Source organism: Astatotilapia calliptera, chromosome 7, assembly GCF_900246225.1.
Source record: "Astatotilapia calliptera chromosome 7, fAstCal1.2, whole genome shotgun sequence".
Classification (NCBI taxonomy): Eukaryota; Metazoa; Chordata; class Actinopteri; order Cichliformes; family Cichlidae; genus Astatotilapia; species Astatotilapia calliptera.
In genome coordinates, this window is record NC_039308.1 from 18,890,439 (window position 1) to 18,912,549 (window position 22,111).

Below are 22,111 nucleotides of genomic sequence, written 5' to 3' on the forward strand. Positions count from 1 at the left end.
AACTTTGTCGCCACACACACACTTTTTTCTCTTTTTCTCTGTGTGCATCCAACAAAGGATGTTTTGTGGGTATGTGAAGCTATGGGGTAATGAGAAGCTGACCTGAGCACAATGCTCTTCAAAATGGTGTGATTATGACATGGCTGTGGTACCATAATGCGGGTCAGACAATGACCTATTTAAAAAAAAAAAAAAAAAAAAGCTCCCAAAAGACAAGGGCAGGCTGCTGCTGCTGCTCAGCCAGTCTGACCCTCTCTGTCTGTCCACGTGGCTTTTTTTCCAACTCTTCATCCTTTTCCTCCACTGTGCTTTATTCAACCTGTAGGTGTGGCTTTTCACTCTTTCTGTTTGTATCCTCATGCCCTTGTCTTCATCAGTGCTCTTTCTTAATATGTCTGGTTTGTCTGCCCTGCAACAGCCTACAGTGAGCAGCAGGGCCGGCCAGGGAATCACTAAGCTATTGGTTTAATGATGCCAGCTCCTACTTTACAGGGATTTTCATGTCTATGTCTCTAAACACCCTGTCCGCACTCACAAACGCTCGCCTAAAAACATGTGTGGGTATGATAGAAAGGACGGGCTCTGGCTTTCTAGTCACTGCTTGCATCTACAAACTGTCAGTTGTCAGACACAGCAGAGGTCACCACGCCTGCAGATGCGACACATTTACACTCGGTATGTTTAAGAATTAACAGCAGAATTGCACAGAGTTGGGGAAGGGTGAAGGGTGCATATAAACGCTTTGCTTTCCAATAGGGTTTCTGTGAATGGTGATGCAAGTAAAACAGGACGGGATCATTGAGGCTAATGATATGACTCACCTATGTTTTCCTGGGTGGAGAGAAGACGAGAAATAGCGGCATGAGTGGCTGTGACCAAACGACAAGGCACAAGGTTGGAAAACGATGTATGACTAAGAGAGAATAAGGCAAAAAGAGGAGGGAGAGGTAGGAAGAATATGCTGTCAAACAAACACATGTCAAGTGTTTTTTGGGGGGTTTTTTTGTTTGTTTTTTCTGGCTGAGGATGCAGTTTGAAGAGAAAAAAAGTGCAAAAGGACAGAGTGGGAAGTGGAAGAGGAGTCGCCGCCAAGATATTTAAATCCTGTCTGGGTTTCAACCAGACCGTGGACCTCTTAATCTCATCCACTTGACAAACATACACACAAGGCCAGGCAGACGTCTAGCTAGCCTATTTTCATGTGACCTGAATTCCCCAGTGTGGCATTTTTTCCCTGCCAGACTAATCTCATTAAGCTTGGTGCAGAGCTGGAGAACAAACACACCAGGCATCCTTCACTCCTACTCTGCCTCCCTCTCCTGCTTTTGTCTCCTCTTCGTCACGTCCGTTTTCTCCATCAGCTAGCCCCCCTACCCCCCATACTCTCTTATCATCTATGCTACCATTTTTGTTGCTGTCCTCCTCCTCTTGCCTCCACATCCTCCTACTCAGTTTTCTCTCTTATCTGTCCCTGCTTTCTGTCTAATTATGGCCTGCCACTGCGGAAAAGAGTGGAGCAAGTATAGCTAGGCAGTGGAGTCGAGCTCAGAGAGCCACCTCTGCTTCCAGACGCACAATCAATCCTCATTAGAGCTGGCTCTCCTGCCTTCCTATTGCCTCTCCACGTCTGCCGGTTAAAGCTCAACACCTTCAACCATCATGCTTGTGGAAATCAGTGCAGCAATGTTATTGGATGTGTGTCGAAATAACTAGAGTTTCGTTACCAGTTGCATTGATGGTGTTCACAAAATCTGAATGCATTGTTTTCGATAAAGATCATAAATCTAGAACTGTTCAATCCTTCTTCATCATTTTGCTGGGCTTGAGTGGCTTCTGTCAGAGAGCTACACAGGTCAGCAAAGCTGTTGGAGAATAGGATGGCTTACAAGGTTTACAGTCTTTATTTGACAGCAAAGTGTAGAGCGCAGACAGGAAAGCAGGGAGAAGGAGCGGGTGGCGGGGGGATGACATGCAGGAAGTGGTCTGGAGTGGACTCAAATCTAGGCTACCCCTGCTGCAGCCTTTGGGTCACGTCCGAGCCTTCTTTTTCCTTGGTTCTCTTCCAGTCAAATCGATGCACATTGCTTTGAGCAACCCGTTTCCATGCCTGCGACCCCACCTGTGATAGTCGGCCACATCACTGGACAAGAATGCCTTTCAGTGCTGGACTTCAGCATTTCCGACACTTCTGACACAGATTCCAGCATCGCCGTTCACTGTGAAGCTTGTTTGTAACACCTCTGTAACCTGCAGCAGCTGGATTTGCCTGGTTTAAAAAATACATTTGGTAGAAAAGTAATCACACCGTAAACAAAAAATAATAAGATACATCATTCTGAATTAATTTTAAAGGGTTGCCCTAGTAATTACATTTTCAGCAGCGCAACCAATAATCTGTAACCCATTATATTTCTAAAGTAACCTTTTTCAGTGCACAAAAGAACACAGCTATTTACTGTTATCTTAATCCCCCGGCTTTTTTTCAGGGACTGATTATGTGCATTAAAAAAAAAGCATCACAGCAAGCAAAGTTATTTATAAGATAAGAACTTCTCTCAAAGCAGGGCACCGAAGATGGAATATAAAATGCTACCACATGCAGTTCTGTTACAGATGATTTGCCCAGATTGGAGGTAGACTCGGTGGCCAATCAGCTCGCAGCAGGAGTCTCACCATGTTGCTGTTTCGAATCAGATATTGCAAATTCTTGGTCAAAACAGGTCATCAGCAGAACAGTGATGCAAATGAATCACTAAGCATAAGTGTGCTGTGGCGAATATAAAAGCTCACGTTGTGCCCGGCTCAAGAATGAGACCTTGTGAAATATAAATAAATCTTTTTTTTTCTTTTTCTTTATCAGAAAGCTTTGCCATCTCTGCTGCCTATTCTAATGAACGTTACAGGAATTTTACTTCAAGCTGAAATGTGGCAGCGTGCAAACCCAGAGGAAGTTTCTAATGAGTAACTGTCTAAGGCGAGGCTTCCTGTAAAGCAAAGACAATGATTAAAGGTTTTCAGACCGACAGGCTGAACTGGTCAGTTAAATGTTTGGAAAAGTGACGTTAAATATGTTTTTGTCATAGCATTCATATATTTATGCACCATTGCTGACAGAGGTACATGTGAGAACACAAACGTGTGCTGCTTTAACCCAACAGATTCCTTCTTAAAGGCTGGATGGTGTTGGGTTTTGGTGATATGCTGCATACTTTACCTACAATACGCAGCATTTCCTAATAGTACAAACGTGACTGAAACTGCCTATTTCCTGCTACTGTATGTGCTACATGTGAGAAAGGACAGCTGTGGAAAATATCCTAACGCAGGTCGCCCAAAATTGCCCAAAGTTCACGTATGAAAACCACTTAAAATGACGCATTTCACACGAGACATTTTGACAGTTGTGAATAGTAAGGACTGTATTCAGCATAACTGCCTGCGTTTCACTGTCACTGTCATAGTTTCTACATCCACATAAAGGACTGAGGTCATATTATCAGCATTATATCATTAATTACATTTTTGCTGTGGCACAACTAAAACAAGACGGGCAAACTTTAGCTGAGTAAACATCTTGTGATAAATGCACACTACTGAGCATTATTACACACTGAATTCATAAACACTTTGGTATAAGGCACACCTCTTTCTCCTCTCACCCATCTGCTGGTTTTTGCAGACATATCTTGGTTTGGGTAGTTTTTACTAGGCACTGGGAGATCTTTTCATTGAAATTTTATGTCATGTTATTCTTACATATAGTAATAGTAATTATAATACTTTTTATATATTCAGACAACACTGCAAAATGAAGAATGTTCAAAATGGAGCACACATATTTATTCATATCTGCTTGGAGGCATGCAAGGATCTTTAAAGATCCAGGATCCGAACTAAAACCTGTCAGATAATCTACGTCGCGTGTTACAGTTGTGGTCAGACTACCGATGGACTGATTTCATTAGAAGTCCATTGCATTAAGCTAAGCTGCTTTGGATGTCCCTGACTCCTGCATTCTCTTAGTTTGCATTTTGTTGTTCTAGCTGCTTCTTCTGAGCTGCTTACACAGGCGGCTCTTTGACTCTGTTTGGCCTAACATAGATGCTGTATACTGTATATGTTAAAAAAAAAGAAGTCGCTGAGCAGATTTTTAGAATTTCTTTTTAAGCAGTAAATTTAAGTATTTGTAAAGCAGAGACCATATTTTTGTCTTTTTGGGAGTGAAGAGAAACTGATACTCGTGGTTAGTAGTGCTTGGTTTAATTGAGATGAGTCACGGTGCTATTGAGTTATATTTTTCTGGTTTCTCATTTATGGAGCTTATCTTGCAATATCATCAAACGTAGACGGTAGATTTTGTAACGCTCTGCCCACAGCTGTCACACCATGGGAAATCAGTCATGAACTCTGTTGACCAAAGTTTTTATCTCTCTGTAGATTATTCATTTTCCCACGCTCTCTACTGTTTTCTTGTTGTGCGCCACCATTGAACACGCCAAAAAGACGTTATCTCATCACGGTGGCGTCTGTCTGTCTCTCTTGTAGACGGATTGTTGTGAATGAAGTAACTAAAGAACAATAAACCAGATTTCTTAAAGCATGCCTTTTTCCATTAAAAGCAGGTTGTGTGATGAAACCAAACTCCTCTAGCTGCATAGACTTCCGTTAATGATGAAAGCCATTTTCAATATCATTAAAGGCTACAAGTAGGCGCATGTTTTACGAGTTACCACCACGCAGATTAAGGTCCAAGGTTTCTGTAGCATAAACACGCTGATAAGGTAAATGAAACCGAACTTTAAAGGTTGACAGGTGCAGACATCTTTATCATCATTTAAAAACATCAGCGACACTGAAAACCTTTCTCACTATGTAGAAAGGATTCTCCTACTGACTGCTTTAATTGCAAGTTATTAAAAAGATTGTTCATCTAATTAATAACTGAAGCTATTGAAAGTAAAAAGAGTGGCCGAGTGCTTCACACTACTCGCGCTAAGTACAAAATTAAGGACTTTTTCATTTGTACACTTAATTATGAACATTTTGAATGCAGGGATAATAAAATATAATTTTTTTTATTTACTTTTATGGTTGGATGTTAAGATTAATACCACTGTCATACGTATGTGATCACTGTGACGCTTTAGTCAGCAGCTAGCTCTCCTAGCTTATCTAGATTATCATAAAGGCTGAAAACACGGAGGCGGTAGTTGGACCGTCTCCAAAGCCAACAAAATATTTCTGTTGCACCCGCATCTCTCAAGCTCACAGATTGTGTCTCTTGTTTAATCTGCACAAAAACAAAAATGTAAAAATAACAGATTGCCTTTGTAAAGGGGGTTATTTGTTGAACTGTTTCTTTGGAAGGACAAAAATAGCGTTTCACCGCTCTTGAGCAAAAGGAGCTACTAAAATTGAACATCATATTGCTGCAGTCACAGTAATAGTGGGAACAACCACAATTAAATCAACTATAAGTCAAAGAACCTGGAATCTTATTGGCTTTGAAACTGTTGCTTCAAAGATGGGGACCAGGTCTGCAACCACTTGCAGTCAGCTGCCATAAAACTGCAATAAAATGCAGTCACGAAATGGGGATGATATGTGGACAAGTTGACAATTACATGCTGTCAGTTTATGATAATGCACTGGTTAATAGAGATGGCACGATACCACTTTTTTATGTCCGATACCGATACCGATATCATAAATTTGGATATCTGCCGATACCGATATGAATCCGATATAGTGTTTTTTAATCAACAAAACAGTTTTTTTTTAAATATCTTGCTGCATTTTGTATAAGTTCATACTCAAGTTTAAAACAACAACTACACTAAAGCTATTCTGTTATACCTGTATGCAAAAAAAATATTTCATAGTTCAGCAATACTGATCAATCTAATAAACTTAAACCTACACCATCCTCCCTATTCTGGTATTTTAAAGAGTACTTAGCGTAAATATTAAGCAACCTAACTAATAGGGTTCCAACTCCCAGCAACAACAAAAATAAATAAATAAAACATAGGGAACCACCCCTCACGCTCCACCTCATGATGCTTAATCGACGTAATCAACCTTAATTTGATGCAGTGTGAAAAAAAATGCACAGAAATCAATTATTTTTCAATATATTAAAATATTAAATAGATTCAACATCTTTCTTCAACAAAATTGCAGACTGCACAGATGGTACCTTCCCAAAGGAAAAAGTACTATAGCTTACTAGGGTATATATATTAGACTTAATAGTTACTATATACAGTAATGGACTTCTATTCATTTTGCATCAAATTAAAACTTTGGGTGTCAGATAACTATTTATTAAAAGCTAGACATTTTAAATGAGAATAAGAAAGAAAAGTATGTCTTTGTGCCCCCTTTTCCCTGTTAATGCCCTATCGGCCCCCCTGGCTAAACTTTGCTAGATCCGCCCCTGCACAGTTACCAGCGTCAGCTACGTAGAAAAAGATCCTGGAGTAGAAAGTAATATTAAATACATTCTAACAACAGCTGATCAAGCTTAAACGTGCTGCTGTTGTTCAGCCGCTGGTTTCCTCTTTCTGGTGCAAAGTGGGCCAAAAACAAACCAGAGACACGGACTCCCGACAGAAAAGCCGATCAGCTGATCGTTAAGCAGTTTCATGATTGAAGTAGCAGCCGGAGAGGCAGTCGCTCCATATATCGTTTGTTAAGCTTAACGCAGGAATGCTTTACAAACATTCAGAGATGGACTTACACACTTGCTTTACTTCTCTCGGGGATAACTTTGTCGGAGATGAAATGCTGGGTTGCTAGCGAAGCTCCACATGCTATCCAGACCACCGACAGGTCCCGCATGCCACAGCCGCTCTATCACGTGATGCATACTGCTAACGTTCTGAGGCGAGTTACGGCGCGTTGCAAGTTTTGTGAGGTGCTTTCGTGATATTTAATGGATCGGATTACATTTTTTATTTTTCTCCGATATCCGATCCAGTAATTTAGGTCAGTATCGGACCGATACCGATACGTAATATCGGATCGGTCCATCTCTACTGGTTAATGCTGTTTACATGCGCAGAAATGCATATTAAACAGAATTGACAACCTACATTGAGAATCCAGTCAGAAGCTGGTAGATCTGAAACAAGAGTTCTTTCTCAAATGGTGACGTATGTGCTGCACGATGCTAATTTAACAACAAAATAAGAGAGTTTAGCTTTTACTTAGGAATATGACGGGAACCTGCTGACAACCGGTAAAATCAAGTCCACAATTATAAAAAGACGTGTCCCAGACTAGTTACACTCATTGTGGGAGACCGACTCAGACTGATTGCAACACGTTAGCGAATTGGCTCCGTTAGTAAATTAAATAACAGTCATTTTGCAAACCTTTGTCAATCTGTCTGAGAATCCGACCGGCATTGTTTGGAGACTGGAGGTCGAGGGTGCAACATGCTCGATCTCCGAGCGACCATTTGGCCGCCACAGCTAGTTGGAGTCACACAGTGAGAGAAGAAAGATCCTTTTCCTAGCTGGGAGGAGGTCGTCTGAACCTTCATAGATATTACATGTTATCAATCTTGTCTTCACCAAAGCGCAACTGTGCATATTTTTCTAAAATGTCAAACTTGTTTTTGATGCTGCTTTGGGATTTCAGTTCATTTCTCCAACAATCTCTTGTGTTGATGTTCACATCGGGAAATCCTTATTTATGAACTTTTTGGGTTTATGTGTTGAGAAGCCTACTTAGTTTGAAACAACGCTGAAAACAACGCCATCATGTCAGGCGCTTTAAAACTCTTTATCTTTTTGTCCGTCCTTCTTATAGTCTTTGACTGTCACGTGTCACTGAGTTGCCGTCTTTGCCACACAAGGAAACACAGGCCAACACGACCTGATATCTGGTTTAAAAGATCACCCTTCTGTCACTTGCTAAGACCTTGGCTGACATTCATGCTTTACTTTTTTGTCCTTCCTCTGATCCCTGCTGCCATTTCTGCCATCTGTCTGTTACCCCCTGCTGATCGTTCTATCAGAAAACAATCATTTAAAAACAATATAATAAGTGGAACCAGTCTAGTGGGAAACCAATTAACCTTTACATCCTCCCTCTCCCTCCAGGCCCAGGACCTGAGTGTGATTGAGGAAGTCATCCGCATGATGCTGGAAATCATCAACTCTTGCCTGTGCAACTCTCTACACCACAACCCTAACCTGGTGTACGCACTGCTCTACAAGAGGGAGCTCTTTGAGCAGTTCAGGACGCACCCGTCCTTCCAGGACATCATGCAGAACCTCGACACGGTCAGCCTGTTTGAGGGTTGTTGTTTGGTTTTTTTAAACTAGGAATCGCACAAAGCATCACAAGTGAATTAAGAGAAGCCTGACAGTTTTTTCTGCAGTGTCCTCTTTGTCTGCTCAGAAATGTTGAAAAAGCCGGGCCAGAAGATTGCAGTCAGGCAATAAAGAATGAAAGACTTAAGTAGTATGATTGAATTAATCAGTCCACTGGTGTCAAGTATCTGCACATTACATCTCAAACATTCAATGAGTATGCGTGGTGTATAAGTAAGAAGGGACGCGAGAAATCTGTCATTCACAGTCACGTAGAGAAGGGAAAGGAAGCTTTGGTGGGTATGAGTGTGTGTGTGCAGAGGATGGGGGTTGCTGCATACATTGCCACAGGCTTTTACAGTTATCCATAAGTATGAGGGAGGCATGCCTAGGTAGAATCCCTCGGTTAAGTCAGTTTCCCCGAGGCTATTCAGGATGCGAGGCGGCTTTTTTGCTCTTCTAAAATAAGCCCATATGGGGGAGGCCTTCTGAGTTAATGAAGAGATTAGTATTAGATAGATGTAGACACACATAGTGCATGAACTCTGGTGTGCTTGAAATCTTTAAAACAGCCCACACTGAGAAACAAAACTGCCTGTAGAAGCATTTTTTAATGTTGCTCTGACAAAAAAGAGCTTTAAAAGGAATTTGTAATAGTTCTTTTTTTTTTTGTAATTAAGGAACACCAAACATTTCTTCAGGGAAAAACTTAGAAGAGCAGTGGAAACACAAAAAATACTTTCTTAGATTTCTTCTTTGAGGTTAAACCCAGAAAGCATTAAATAATTTTTAATTCCAGTGAACTACATATTTAAAATGAAAAGTTTTTGACATTTTCTAAGTTTTTTTCCGCTGACAATAAGCAGAATTCACCCAGCTTTGCAAATCATCTCGATTTATGATCAGCTGCAACTCTTTAAACATCTCATTGTAATGGCACCAGTCAAGCCAGTCCAGTCCAAAATTAAATCTACTCATTCTTCCAATTATAGCCACTTTTTGTCTGTCTTCTAACAGGCTTAAGTGTAATTTGATAAACATACACTATCATAAATACAATGATTATTTTAATGCTTGAAGCCTGAGGTTTGGAACACGTGGATATGTGCCAAATGCTGGGTGGTCCACGGCTGCATCTTTACTGCAGCCATCTTTAGTTGCTGCTTGTTTGTAAGTCTCTCTGCCTTTTAGCCCTCGATCAATGAAACTTAGGTTTAGGTCAGCTGACTGACTCATCCATCGAAAGGACGATTGCAGTTTATTCGAAGTGTCGCGCTAACGTGGCACTCTGAACTGAGAAGGTGCCCGGGGCATCTGCGCACAATGTCCGCTCCAGTTTGAGGCAAAGTCACAGACGTGCAGATCTATGTTTACAGTTAAAAGCTTTAAGGAGACCCGTGCATGTATTGGCAACCTTTACCTGGGGTGAAATGGCACCAAAAGAGCATTATGGAAAGCGTGTGTGATGATCTGGACCATGATGCGCTGCAAGAGGTTGAGCCCTGGCATGTGGAATGTACACCTACTGCATACTTTAACACGTTGCACACTACATACACCTTTTCAGAAAAGTAAGCAAAAGTATCCCCTGGTGGCAGTAACCCATTTCAGCAGGCTAACGCACCCCTGCCCCACCGCAGTGCTTGTTTAAGATTTAAAGAATACAACAACAGACTTCAAGGTACTAACTCTGTCTCCAAATTCCCCAGTTCTCGATCTGACTGAGCATATCTGGGATGTGCTAGAAAAACAAGTCTGATCCACGTAGGCCCCACCTTGCAACTTACAAGACTTAAAGGATCTGCTGCTCATGTCACGGTAGCTGATACTGCAGATCCGAGTTGTTTTTTCTGGTCCTACATAATATTTGGTAGGTGCCTTAATGTGGCTGGTTTATCTGAATAGTGTGTGCTGTGCTGTATCCTTATAAAGAAGCATTTACAGAAGCGAGTTACTGTTGCTAGGAAACATGGCAGCCCATGCACGTGTTTAAATGGCCGTTTATGGAAGCGGCAATATTTTGCCTTAAATGAAACCGAGCTGTCGACGTACTGTAGGTTCAGCACAGATTCCTCTAACGTCATGTTCAAACCACCTTTGGAACACTGACCAGTGTTGTTGTTTACACAGCTGAGGTCTCTCAGGCCTACGCGTGTAGCATGATGCCATTTTGTTCCTAGATCTTCATATTGCACCCGGTGTCATCATATCGGGTGTGGCTGCTGAAATATTAATGTGACAGCTCCAAACAGGGATTAGAAGAGTTGGAGAGGGTCGTGATGGAGCTGGGACTTGACATTAAAGCTCAATGAGAACAAGGTCCCGTGTGTGTATTAGGAAACACAGACAAGAGTGAATATTGATTTTTTATTTATTTATTTTTTGCTAATGCTACCAGCTGATTTATACTTACAAGTAGAACAAAATGGAACAAAGATATCAATAACTGCATTAACACAAAACCTGACGAGAAATATTTTAAAATAACCATTTATTTTTGAGGAGATAATCAACAAGAGTTAAATTTCATCAGCGAGTTATATTTTCTTCTATTTTATTGGATAAAAAGTGGATTTTGCTTTGGACACTGCCTGCTTTATCACATATGTTTTGTTAAGACACTTAACAATGACCATTCAAACAAAAGAGACATCTTAATTTTGTGTCTACGCTTGAAGACAACTTGGCAAAGAACCTTTTTTTTTATTATATCTTTAGACAATCTGTTACTAGCAGCCTGTCACAATTCCCCCACATTTCCTTAGTTAAATCTACAAAAAATGCCTGATATAGCGTAGTTTCACAAGCATAAAATAACAGTTTTTGCACCAACATATTGATTTTCAAGCTTGTAAGAATTATACAAACTGTGCTTTTGTCTTATATACTATATTCCCATGTATGTTTGCACATTTCAATAAATAACTGCACCTATTTCCCATTTTCCTGGCAAAACATGAAAAACTGAGGACACTGTATTGGTGGTAATTTGTATTTAAATTCTGTGTTTACCCCTAAATACTCCAACTGTATTCAGTCCAATTAAATTTTATTTCTATAGCACCAAATTACAACAACAGTCACCTCAAAGCACTTTAAGGCAAGCTAAAAGACCCTATGGCAAGTTTGTGATTGGCTGTTTCCTCCTGTTTGACCTTTAGGTTATTGGTTTCTTCAGTCAGCGTCTGGAGCAGGCTGGAAGTGACCTGTCTGTTGAGAGAGTTCAGGAGGTCATCATGAAAGGAGCCCAGGCACTGCCAAAAGACAGACTGAAGGTAATTCACTCACACAGACACACAGGCAGCGGGGCGACAGACAAAGTGGAAGAGCGTGGAAAGCAGGAGTCATAAAATGTGGGCTTTGCTAAAAGGTTAAAAAAGAGAAGAAGAAGAAGTGGTAAATTTCTATGCATGTGAAGAGAGTCCAGTTGAACAATCGAGATGTTTGGGATTGGGATATGGACTCGGGCAATGGAATGATGGAAGGAGGCCTTTGGGAGTGGACACAAAAGGCCAAAGCCCAGTTCTCATTAGCATTAATGCCCATCTTCGTTCCATTTCTGCTTACCTGCTACATGTGAACATGTAATGACATTTCAAGGAGATGGGATGGGGGGACGGCTAACGGCACTTTGTCATGGCTACATCAGATTGGGGGGAGGGGACGAAGGAGACATAAATCTGCCACCATGCCTCGTTACCCAACACTCCTGGCGGGTTCTCTAACCCTTTCCCTTTCCAATGCTCCTCCATTAATCAGTAAGGAAATATGTAACCAGCGGTCTCCACAGCAGCTCGGAAGCTCTTAATTGCATGTTTTATCATGTGTTTCATGTTCCATATACTTGACTGTTGGCTGCAAGCCATTTGTCTGTGGAAGAGGGATGGTGCGCGGCCATGAGTCCATGTTCTCTCTCTCTGCCGTGCTCACAGCGAGCTCATCAGAGCACTAATGTAGCGACCATGAATTCACAGAATTACCCACCGAGCCATGTGGATAACCCTCATGTCCTTCAGCGAGAGTGCTGTACCTGTGGCACAAGTCAATGTGGGTCATGAGTGTGTGTGTGTGTGTGTCATCTCCTGCATTTGTGTATGTCTGCTGATGACCATCTGACTAAATGGCAGTCTACGTTTTTGTGCAAAAGTGTTTTTGAGTCTCACGCTGACTCCACATCAGAGTGCTTTCCAGCTCCACAGGGTGATGTGAAGTGAAAAGTATATCTGGGCAATGTGTCTTCCGGGAAAAGTCCCTACCATTTGATGGCACCATCTCTCAAACAAACAGCTGTCTCTCCACCTCTCGCCTCCCGTCATCCTATGAGCTCATTCAGCTTCCCCCCAATGTAAAAATCTATAGGTTAGATTAATGTTGTGTGGAATCGTCGATACGTCGGCAATTACTCCGATGAAGCAGTATCGGTGTCTCAATCAGTTGTGGCTCCACGGAGAGCGCCGACATGAATGAAATGTTCGGGAAACGCGATTGTTCCTCGCTCTTTCTAAAAAAAAAAAAATTTTTTGTGGAGGTTTTTTTTTTTTTTTTTTTTTTTTGGTGGAGGTTTTTTTTTTTTTGTGGAGTTTTTCTTGCCCTCGGGTCATGTGAACATTGCATGTAAATGAGTGCATCAATTTTTAAATCTTAAAGTTGCACCCATATCTACACTAACAACCAAGATCAGAACATTTTGTTAACACTTGCTGAAAGCTGAAAGCACCACTGTGGTGTTGCAGTGCAGCTGGGGAAGGATATCTATAAAACTTCATTCCCAAACTGTATTCTATGGTTCTTCTTGCACACTGATAAAATCATCAGTAAGGTGACATTATTTTCAGATATCGTCTTTTTTTGTGGTTATTTATTTTTCAGCTCAGTTATGCAGTCGCAGTGAGAATTCAGCCATTTATGTTGACAGGAGGCGAGTTAACAAGCATAAAACAGAGGCTTAGGTGGAGATGATACTTCCCATGTCTGTGGGTCTGCTAGTGTCCGCTTGGATCCCACCAAAATCAATTTTATCATCAGATGGTTTGCACGCGGTGAGTGCAGACGAATGTATCAGCTAGCCATGCACCCAGACAGCTGTCTTCAAGCAGACCTCCAAGAAGTGTTTGGCATAACAGGACTGACTACTACCCCATCGGGTCTCCAGCTGTCCTCCACTGAAATAACTGATGCTTAAGACACAATTTACTGTTATTGCATGCAAATGTTTGGACATTTTTAGTTGCAAAATGATCTTTAAAATTACGTTTTTAGATTATTTTTTTTTAAATAAAAAAAAAAATATCCACATTTAGTGTTAATCTGTATCAGCCTGTACGTGGCGCCAATATAATAACTTCAAAATTGGTTGGTTGGGAACTGCAGACACTTGTCAGGTAAACCACTGACATAAAGATAGTATGGACACTAGTTAATCTATTGAAATAGAAACATATAAGTGAGGATGCAGATTTTTAACGGGGCAAAATGTAGACATGCAAATTAGGCGCTAACTGAAAGAAAGGATTGAAGGTGGTAAGTACCCCTTGGATGACCCTCAACACTCAGCTGCCTGCCTCTCATTCTTTGTGTGTGTGTTGTTTCAGGGTGTGTGAGGCTGAGTGGTGCTTATAGGCAGTGCCTGCGGAATGTGTTGTTTAGCCTCTCCTGCTGAAATCTGCCTCTTTGAGCAGCGATAGCCTACAGACTCTCTGGCTTCTCAGGAAGAGACGGAGGGGGAGGGGGGTTACCAGCTGTTAGTCAGTCAGTACCTGGGGCTTAAGAGGCCTGATGGCAGCCATTACTACTTTCCCACACACTGACAACACAGTTTCTATACATTTCTATGTAGAAATCCTCTTTCAGATGTGTGCAGTAAATTCAGAAAGCCCATGCCTAACTTGTGTAATACAGTCCGCCTTCAGAGCTCAAACTTAGGGCAATCGGGACTTTGCAAAGCGTTAATAGTATTAAGCAGTTTTCACAAATGCATTGCAGCCCTGAACTTTTGTAGTGCTCACCGAATGAAGCGCAGTGTGATAAACGTCCACCGCTCTCTAGGTCGGAGATTGGCTGCTCTTTTAGTCTGCGAGCTCTCTGGTACAGATATTTTTCCAGTGCATTCACTGCTAGTGAGTCGCCGTCATGCGTCCCGGCTTCTTCTCACCCTGTCCAGGAGGCTCCTTCGCTTAAAGCCTGCAAAGTATTTCCAGTAATGCACGCATGTCTGAGGTGGATTGGATAGCTGTGGAAAATCTACTGACCCAGTTTCACCGAAAATGTCCGAAATTCATGTATGAAAACAGCTCAACACTGTCGAAAGAAAGGTCACCCTGATGATTTCTTAAATATACCAGTTCTCTCCTGTCAGATCTCAATACTTGAACATGATTTGAGCAAATGTAGAAAAAAAATCATCAAGATCTGTAGGTTGAGCTATTGTTTATTTATTGATTGATTATTGATTCTGGCTTTTTGCCATATTTGATCATCTGTAATAACTGTCTTATACAGTTTGAGCATTTAGAGTAAGACTTAGGAGTAGGGGTGGGTTTTTATAATCGATTTATCGATTAAAATCGATTCTGGCTTGGGTAACGTAAAATCGATTCATTAAAATCCTGAATCGATTTTTTAATATTAATTTATTTTGCCCGAAATGCCAGAATCTCTGGTGAAACCTCACAAAATTTCAACAACCACCAAACAGCTAAGACAGTAAATGAGAGCAGGTACACGGCTTCTGCACAAAGACGTAAACACACAGCGCGGATCAGAATCAGTGAGATGTCGCCTTTCTCAGCTGACGGTCGGGGCTGAAAGCCGACGGCTCGCTGATTCTGATCCGCGGGTCCGCGCTGTGTGTTTACGCCCTTTTTGCGCTGATCATATGGCTGTTAGTTTTATCTCTCTCCAAACAATATTGACCGAACCAGCAGCAAAAGAAGATCCAAACTACGCTTCACATAAACATCATCATGAATTCCCTCTGACTTTTGCTGACTTTTCAGTATAAAAATCACACTTCATGCACAGCTCTCTCTCTCTCTCTTTTCTGCATTATTCGCTTGCTTGTTACGCACAAGTCTACCGTTGTTTACAGCGCTGTCGGCCGACGTTTTTTTTTCCCTTTTACTTACTTCCGAAAAGTAAACCTAATTTCTGCCGTTCAATATTGAACAAATTTAAACTTTTTAAAATTAAGCAAAATGCAAAACGCTTAGCCGTGTCTCTAATAAAACCGCTGTAACTTCAGAGGTAATGTTCATGTGTTGATTAATGGTTTTCTTTCGTTTTTGATGTACTGCAGATTATTTTTATAAAATCCCAGGCCAGGAAAATCACCTTCATGTTTTTCTGTGTTTTATCTTCAGCTACTTTGACACAAAGGCCTCTGCTGTGATGCTCACACCTTTGATAAAGTCTTGCGTGTGTCAGCTTCCTTTTAATAGATACAAAAATATGTAAATGTACTGATCTGAATTATAATATTTCTGACTGTCAAAATTTCCCAGATTCAAATCGAATCGTGGATCGAATCGATTCGGGACCTTGTGAATCGGAATTGAATCGATTCTAGAAATCAGAGCCCTACTTAGGAGTCTATCTGGTGTCACCTCGGATATCTTTCCCTGTCAAGAAAATTATGATGTTGCCAAAAAGAAAAATTTAATCAGCAGAAGGATATTTACTACATCAGTTTACCCTTCATTTTATCTGAAACATACAAAAGAATCATATCCTTTTAGTTTATTTTCAGCTGTCACTATGGGACATTGCCCATAAATATTACTAGCTAAAGCTTTCAGACAGTTGTGGTGATCGCAGTATATTAATATTTTTCTGTGAGAAAGTCACAGAGGCATAAAGTGATGTGAGATTGAAATAAGTACTTTGACTTTTAACTCAAACGTACTATTTGAGACAAACGAGAGTTAAATTCCACCACTGATCGTTTTTTAAAAATGTATATAAAGTTTATATCATAATAAAATATTGATATAATGTAACCTGTTTATATTTGGACGATCAAAATGCAAGCTAGTCTCATGAGCTATGTTAGCAAACTAGTGTGCTTGCTAAAGTTAACATTACTAAAGGTGTTCTTCCAGATACATCACACACCCATGAAACGAACTAAACTTTCCCAAAGGACGGCTCTAAAAAGCAGAATGTGAATATAAAACCCACGACTTTTGTCAAGGATTTGTAAAGTGTTTCGAAACCTGACTTTTCAGTGTTTGTGCGTGTACCTGCATGTAAATGTGTGTGTTTGTGTGTATCAAGTTCTTATTTGCTCCCTCGCCGCATTCTTCTGTGTCTGGCCGCCGAGCGCTGTCAGCGAAAGCACAGTGGAGGAAAGGGAACACAGCGTCCTAAGTAAAGATATGAGGCCAGCCAGCCAGTCTGTGTTCAGGGGCGAGGGCCTGACCCGCCAGGACCCATAACTAACTGATATGAGCCCGGGCCAAGTGGGCCCCAGCCAGCAGTCAGACTGAGAACAAAACAGAGAAGGGGAGGGGAGGGGAAGTCAGCAGAGAGACAGAGGAGATATGTGCTGGGACAGTATGAACAGAATAAGGGACAGAGATAATATTAGTTACTGGATGTGGCAGTCTGGAGATGCTCTGATTTTATTTTTATGTTATTTTTTCCCCAGAATTCACTCAAGCCTGAAAGCAACATTTTTGCTGTGAGGCACTTGCCATTGCCTTGCAATATGCAAGGCAATTACCCTGGTGGGGCTCTCGAACATAGATGTAAGAAGAAGAAGGCGGCCGTTGGGATTCTGGGTCATTTTTCCCTCTTCTGGCTTTGTGAAATTTAGGGAAATTGGTCATGTGAGCGTGCGGGACTTTAAGTTCCCACGGTGTCGAAATTAAACTATAGGAGTGTAAGGATGCTTTTTATAGATGCCTGCATGCTAAAAACTGTAATTCTAGCCTATTGCTAGGTGGTTACTAGGCAAGATGGGATGTCATGTCTGATATGATATAGATAAGTGCTTTCAGGGGCCTAAGACGTACCTGTGTGCCAAGTTTTGTTGCTCAACTCCTGATTGCGTAGGAGGAGTTGGCAGCCGAAGAAACAAACAAACACACAGGTGGAGATTTGTGTGTTATAGTAAGACATATTTAGGGCTTTGTTTGTGCCAGATTCATGTCGAGTTATTGCGATTGTCCACCAGAGATATCACTGTAAAACAGCAACTTCTCCTCTGTAAGTGTTTATTATTGAGCTTGGGACAAACTCTAATCTAAGCTAGATGGCTAACTATAATTTTAGATTTAAAGTACAAGCACGAGTCTGGTATTGATCCTCGCATCCATATCAAGAAACACAGATTGGATGCCGAGCTATTCCTATAATTACAGAGGAATTCCTTTGCATCAGTGGCACCCATTTTTGAAGTAGTGATAATGTTAGCGTGTTAATACTAAAAGCACGCCAGAGATTTGTAAAGATCTAATTATAATATGATTGGTGATGTTTCTGCGTTTCCCATGAATAATAATTTAGATTCTTTCAATGAGGCCATGAAAATGATAAATTATGGGTTTAATACTGAAGTGAAGCCACTCATATCTGTATTTATACAGATATAAAGCATGCAAATCCGTATAGTAATGCTAGAGTAAATACCATTTGTGTGCTTGTGCTTTAGCTCTGAGTTTCTTTACCTTTTTCTTTAAACTGTGACTGCTGTGTTCAGGGCTCATGATGGAGAACTACTTATATTCAGAGTGTTTAAGCAAGCGTTTACCAAAGTAGCCTCAGTGTCTTATGTGTGTCTGGTTTCTATGAAAAAAGGCGCTTATGCCGTATTTTGCTCATATAGAGGATTCGTTTTAGAGGTGTTAACATTGATTGCGCATGTACACATAATGCTTTACGAGTAAGAATAGGTTAATGCTGATGCTGTAACATGTGTTGTTTCAAACCTATGTTGACATAGCTGTGTCTGCTGGTTTATGCTTTGATTAACCTAATTGCCTAATAGCACAACTGGTTGTGCTTCATATGTTTTCATATATCACGGTGGTTGCTGCAGGGTATTAATCTGCTCGGCTGCCGTCTGTTCATGCTTGTAAACACGACACTGCTGAAGAAAACTATTTTCAATCAAAATGAAAAATTAAAGGCTGTATTTCTTCCTCTAAGCTTACAAGTAAAGGCCTGAATGTGTGGAGCAACTGTCACCAACAAGGTCATGTGAACGCCGGATGAGTCGTTATGCTACGAGGGAGTCACCTACACACCCATGCCACTCAGATAATACAGTTCCTGCATTGTGTCTGGCCATCAACAATGGGAGTGGTGTGTGTGTGTACAGTTTAGCCTCAGTAACCTGGCATATGGCCTGTGACCCCACAGCCCCTCGGTCTGTGTCATTGTGATACCGATAGTGAGGCCTTGAATGGAGCCAATCAGGATTGAAAAGACTGGACTCAGACCATCAAATAAAGGCTCACAGCATCTGTCTTTCACCACAGACTGATTACTGGCTGCGTGTGTGCACATACATGCATGTGCAGACAGGAGGATATAATGAGGTACCATTATGTATTATTGATGTGCTTCCCCGGCTGCCTACCTGCTGTCAGGTGGGCTGGCTCATGCATGCTTTGGTCTGGTCTGGTCTGGTCTGGTTGGTGGGCTTCCAGAAGAAAAAGCTGGTGTTCAAGATGATAACTGATTACACAAAACATTCAATTTGTCAGATATCGATCTGTTAATTTGTGACTTTTAAATTCTTAAAATTCGTTTTCATTGAAAGGTTGAAAGGTTCAGTTTTACTTTTTATTATGGTGAGAGGTTAAAAAGGGCACCAATTAAAAATGGTAAATGGCCTGCATTTATATAGCGCTTTACTCAGTCCCTAAGGACCCCAAAGCGCTTTACACTACATTCAGTCATTCACCCATTCACACACACATTCACACACTGGCAATGGCAAGCTACGTTGTAGCCACAGCTGCCCTGGGGTGCACTGATGATATGATATAAAAATAGATGATATGAAACTAAACAGAGCTGCAATTGAATTTTATTTTTGTGCTATTTCTAAAGACAGCATGTCAGCCCAAAGTGGAGAAGTTCCCCCAAGTGCAGATAATGTTTCCTCTTTATAGGAAAAATAAAAAGAAGACTTTTCCTGACCAAACCAGGAACGCTTGCAAAACTTCTTCCCACTTCACAAACTGCTGCGAAGTGTCAAGGTTTCAAAGAGGTCTTCCTCATATTTCACGGTACTAACAGTGATTTGAGTAGCACAGCTTTTCTGCTTCATGTGAAAGTAATTCATTCATTCAACAGCCAGCTCCAAAAAAAAGGACTTTATTTCAGTGAGCTGTGTTTGGCAATCCACAGAAGAAAAAAAACAACAAATACCACGTTATTGTAGCGCAGCTCTAATACGCTGCTTCAGGTCTTGTTTTTTTTAAAGCATAAACTGCATATAAAAGATAGATGTAGCCACCGTGACCCCACCTGTTGGTTTATGAAGCAATTCAGCTCAGCGTCTTCGGTTTTTTTGGAGACAAAAGTGACCATATTTGGACAAGAGTGAGATCAGTTAGCAAGCTACATTCACCAACACAGTTAACTTTTAATTAGTGCTAATAATAGAGCTAGCTATTTCCAAAAACATTTATTTCTTACCAGGCTCTGAACATGTTTACTTACTGGGAATTTATAGGGATAATGTTGCGCCATGTGGTTTAAGAGGTAGAGCAGGTCATCTGCTAATTGGAATTTTGGTGACCTGGCTTCTCCAGTCTGCATGTCAAAGAAGCCTTTTACAAGATACTGAAGTCTGAGTTGCTCCCAATGCATTCTTCAGATTGTGAATGTTAGATTAGATGTAGAAACAAGTATTTGCATGAATGCATGGGTGAATGTGACAAACTATAAACTACATACATGTATTATAAAGCATCTGAATGCTGCAATAGAGTATAAAGGCACTATATAAGAACCCCCCTCATGAAAAACAGAGCAGCTGAAAGTAGCTTTTAACATGAGAATGTAAAGTGAGCATCCACTGACCACTGGAGGAACTGCAGTTTCAGCGTCGAGTTCATACTGCGTAAAAACTACCGATCTGATAAGTTAAAATATCTTCTTTGAAAAGACTCTGTGCGGAAACATTTCTGCATCAGCATTTTCTTTTTTATGACTTGCTCATCCTACTTTTCTCTCGCCCGGTGTTTTCTGTGAATAGAAATTCCCAGAGCTCAAGTTCAAGTATGTGGAGGAGGACCAGCCAGAGGACTTCTTCATCCCCTACGTGTGGTCGCTGGTCTTCAACTCTGGAGTCGGCCTCCACTGGAGCCCACACGGGATCGAGCTGTTCAGCATGGACTCCGGCTGAAGGACACGTTGCAGCAGATTGCGCGTCTCCATCTCCGTTCAGTACAGAAAAAGGAACTGACGGCACGTGGGTGTGGGTGGGTGTGTGTGTGTGTGTGTGTGTGTGTGTTCTGGGTAGGTGTGTATGCATTACCCTTTATAGTATGTTCACGCTGCTTTGAAAGTGCCTCAACCTTGTAGAGGATGGTGTTTCTTTTTCATGCAGCACAACCTCGTTCTCCCAATAGGTCACTTAAAACATGCAGACACATGTTACACTGCTCTGATGAACATCCATTTACTTCTGCACTGAATACTAAAAACCTGCTGTGACTCAACACCTGCCACTCATCTTCAAATGTCCTATTATTGTTGATTTTACACGCGATTATCTCATAAACTGTTTTTCTTTTCTTTTGGTGTACATTGTTCTCAGTGTACAACAGCTTTTGACACATTTGCGCTTTTGAATTGAAGAAATGAAGAGAGAGAAAACTCTGTTGTCATCATCAGTATGCAGGAGTTACAGTGTTGCCGGCTGTTTAATATCCCTCCCCACCCCCCACGTTCAAGTACAGCTTAATTAAATTTCAGTCCCCGGATGATATAAGCACTCTGCATCACTCTTTAATTCGTCTGATTTCGTTGTTGCTTGCAGCTCATTTATTCCATACCCTGTTTTTGTCATTAGCATTTTTTTCCTGATGCTAACCCAAGGCAAATACTTAAACCGGGGACGGCCATTAAACCTCCTGTCCTGTTGTGCATAATTACCGTTGTCTCCTTAACCGGTTACATTACTTCATGTTTAAGTAGGGACTTATTGTTATTTATTTTCATGTATATTGTTTTTATATATATTCACCATCCCAAAATGTAAAGTGCAGTAGTGCTGAAATGACTACTATTACCGAAAGAGAAAAGCAATGGTACTATACTTTGATTATTCCCAGACGGGAAAACTGGCTTTATATATAAATGCATATAATATGATGACAGCTGTCCTTTTTGTGGCAATGTTTACCTTGAAAATAGAAGTTTAAATAAAAATATGAAATCAAACCAGCCTGAGTGTCACGCTGTTATTTAGCAGTGAAATACTGCAGCATTCATGTGACGTTTATCACGTTTGTCTTAATTGTTTTAAGGTTATGCAACTTTGGACTGAAAGCCTTGTTTATGACTCTGTCAGCCTGACAAATGTAAAGTGTTTATCGACCACAAGCTGAGCAGCCTGTCTTGATTTTTATCGAGTGGATTGAAATGTCCTCCGGCCTTGCCCAGTTGCACAATGCTTTATGGCTCAGTTGCATTGGGATAAAAATATGACAGCAACCATCCAAACAATCCTGGTTTGATTTGGGCTGATTCCAATCGCTCTCAGACAGATTAGCGAAGGTTTGCAAATAATTGATGAACGTTGATGACACATTAGCCAATCAGTCTGCAAT

General features: G+C 41.0%; 1 protein-coding gene across 1 annotated transcript; it reads left to right on the forward strand.

Moving 5' to 3' along the window:
• Window positions 1-405: 405 nt before the first annotated feature.
• On the forward strand, window positions 406-21,722 carry LOC113025635 (dymeclin-like). The gene is made up of 5 exons (XM_026173591.1): window positions 406-675; window positions 757-894; window positions 8,112-8,294; window positions 11,486-11,599; window positions 20,533-21,722. The coding sequence occupies exons 2-5, from the start codon at window positions 862-864 to the stop codon at window positions 20,680-20,682; spliced, it is 480 nt and encodes a 159-aa protein (XP_026029376.1). The 5' UTR covers window positions 406-675; window positions 757-861; the 3' UTR covers window positions 20,683-21,722.
• The last annotated feature ends 389 nt before the right edge of the window (window positions 21,723-22,111 follow it).

Bases quoted from the DNA above. Each gene is read 5' to 3' on its own strand.
- LOC113025635 (XM_026173591.1), top strand. From the start codon at position 862: ATGAGTGGCTGTGACCAAACGACAAGGCACAAG. The intron at 8,295-11,485 runs GTCAGCCTGTTT...TTTGACCTTTAG, and splicing joins TCATGCAGAACCTCGACACG to GTTATTGGTTTCTTCAGTCA. The intron at 11,600-20,532 runs GTAATTCACTCA...TTCTGTGAATAG, and splicing joins TGCCAAAAGACAGACTGAAG to AAATTCCCAGAGCTCAAGTT.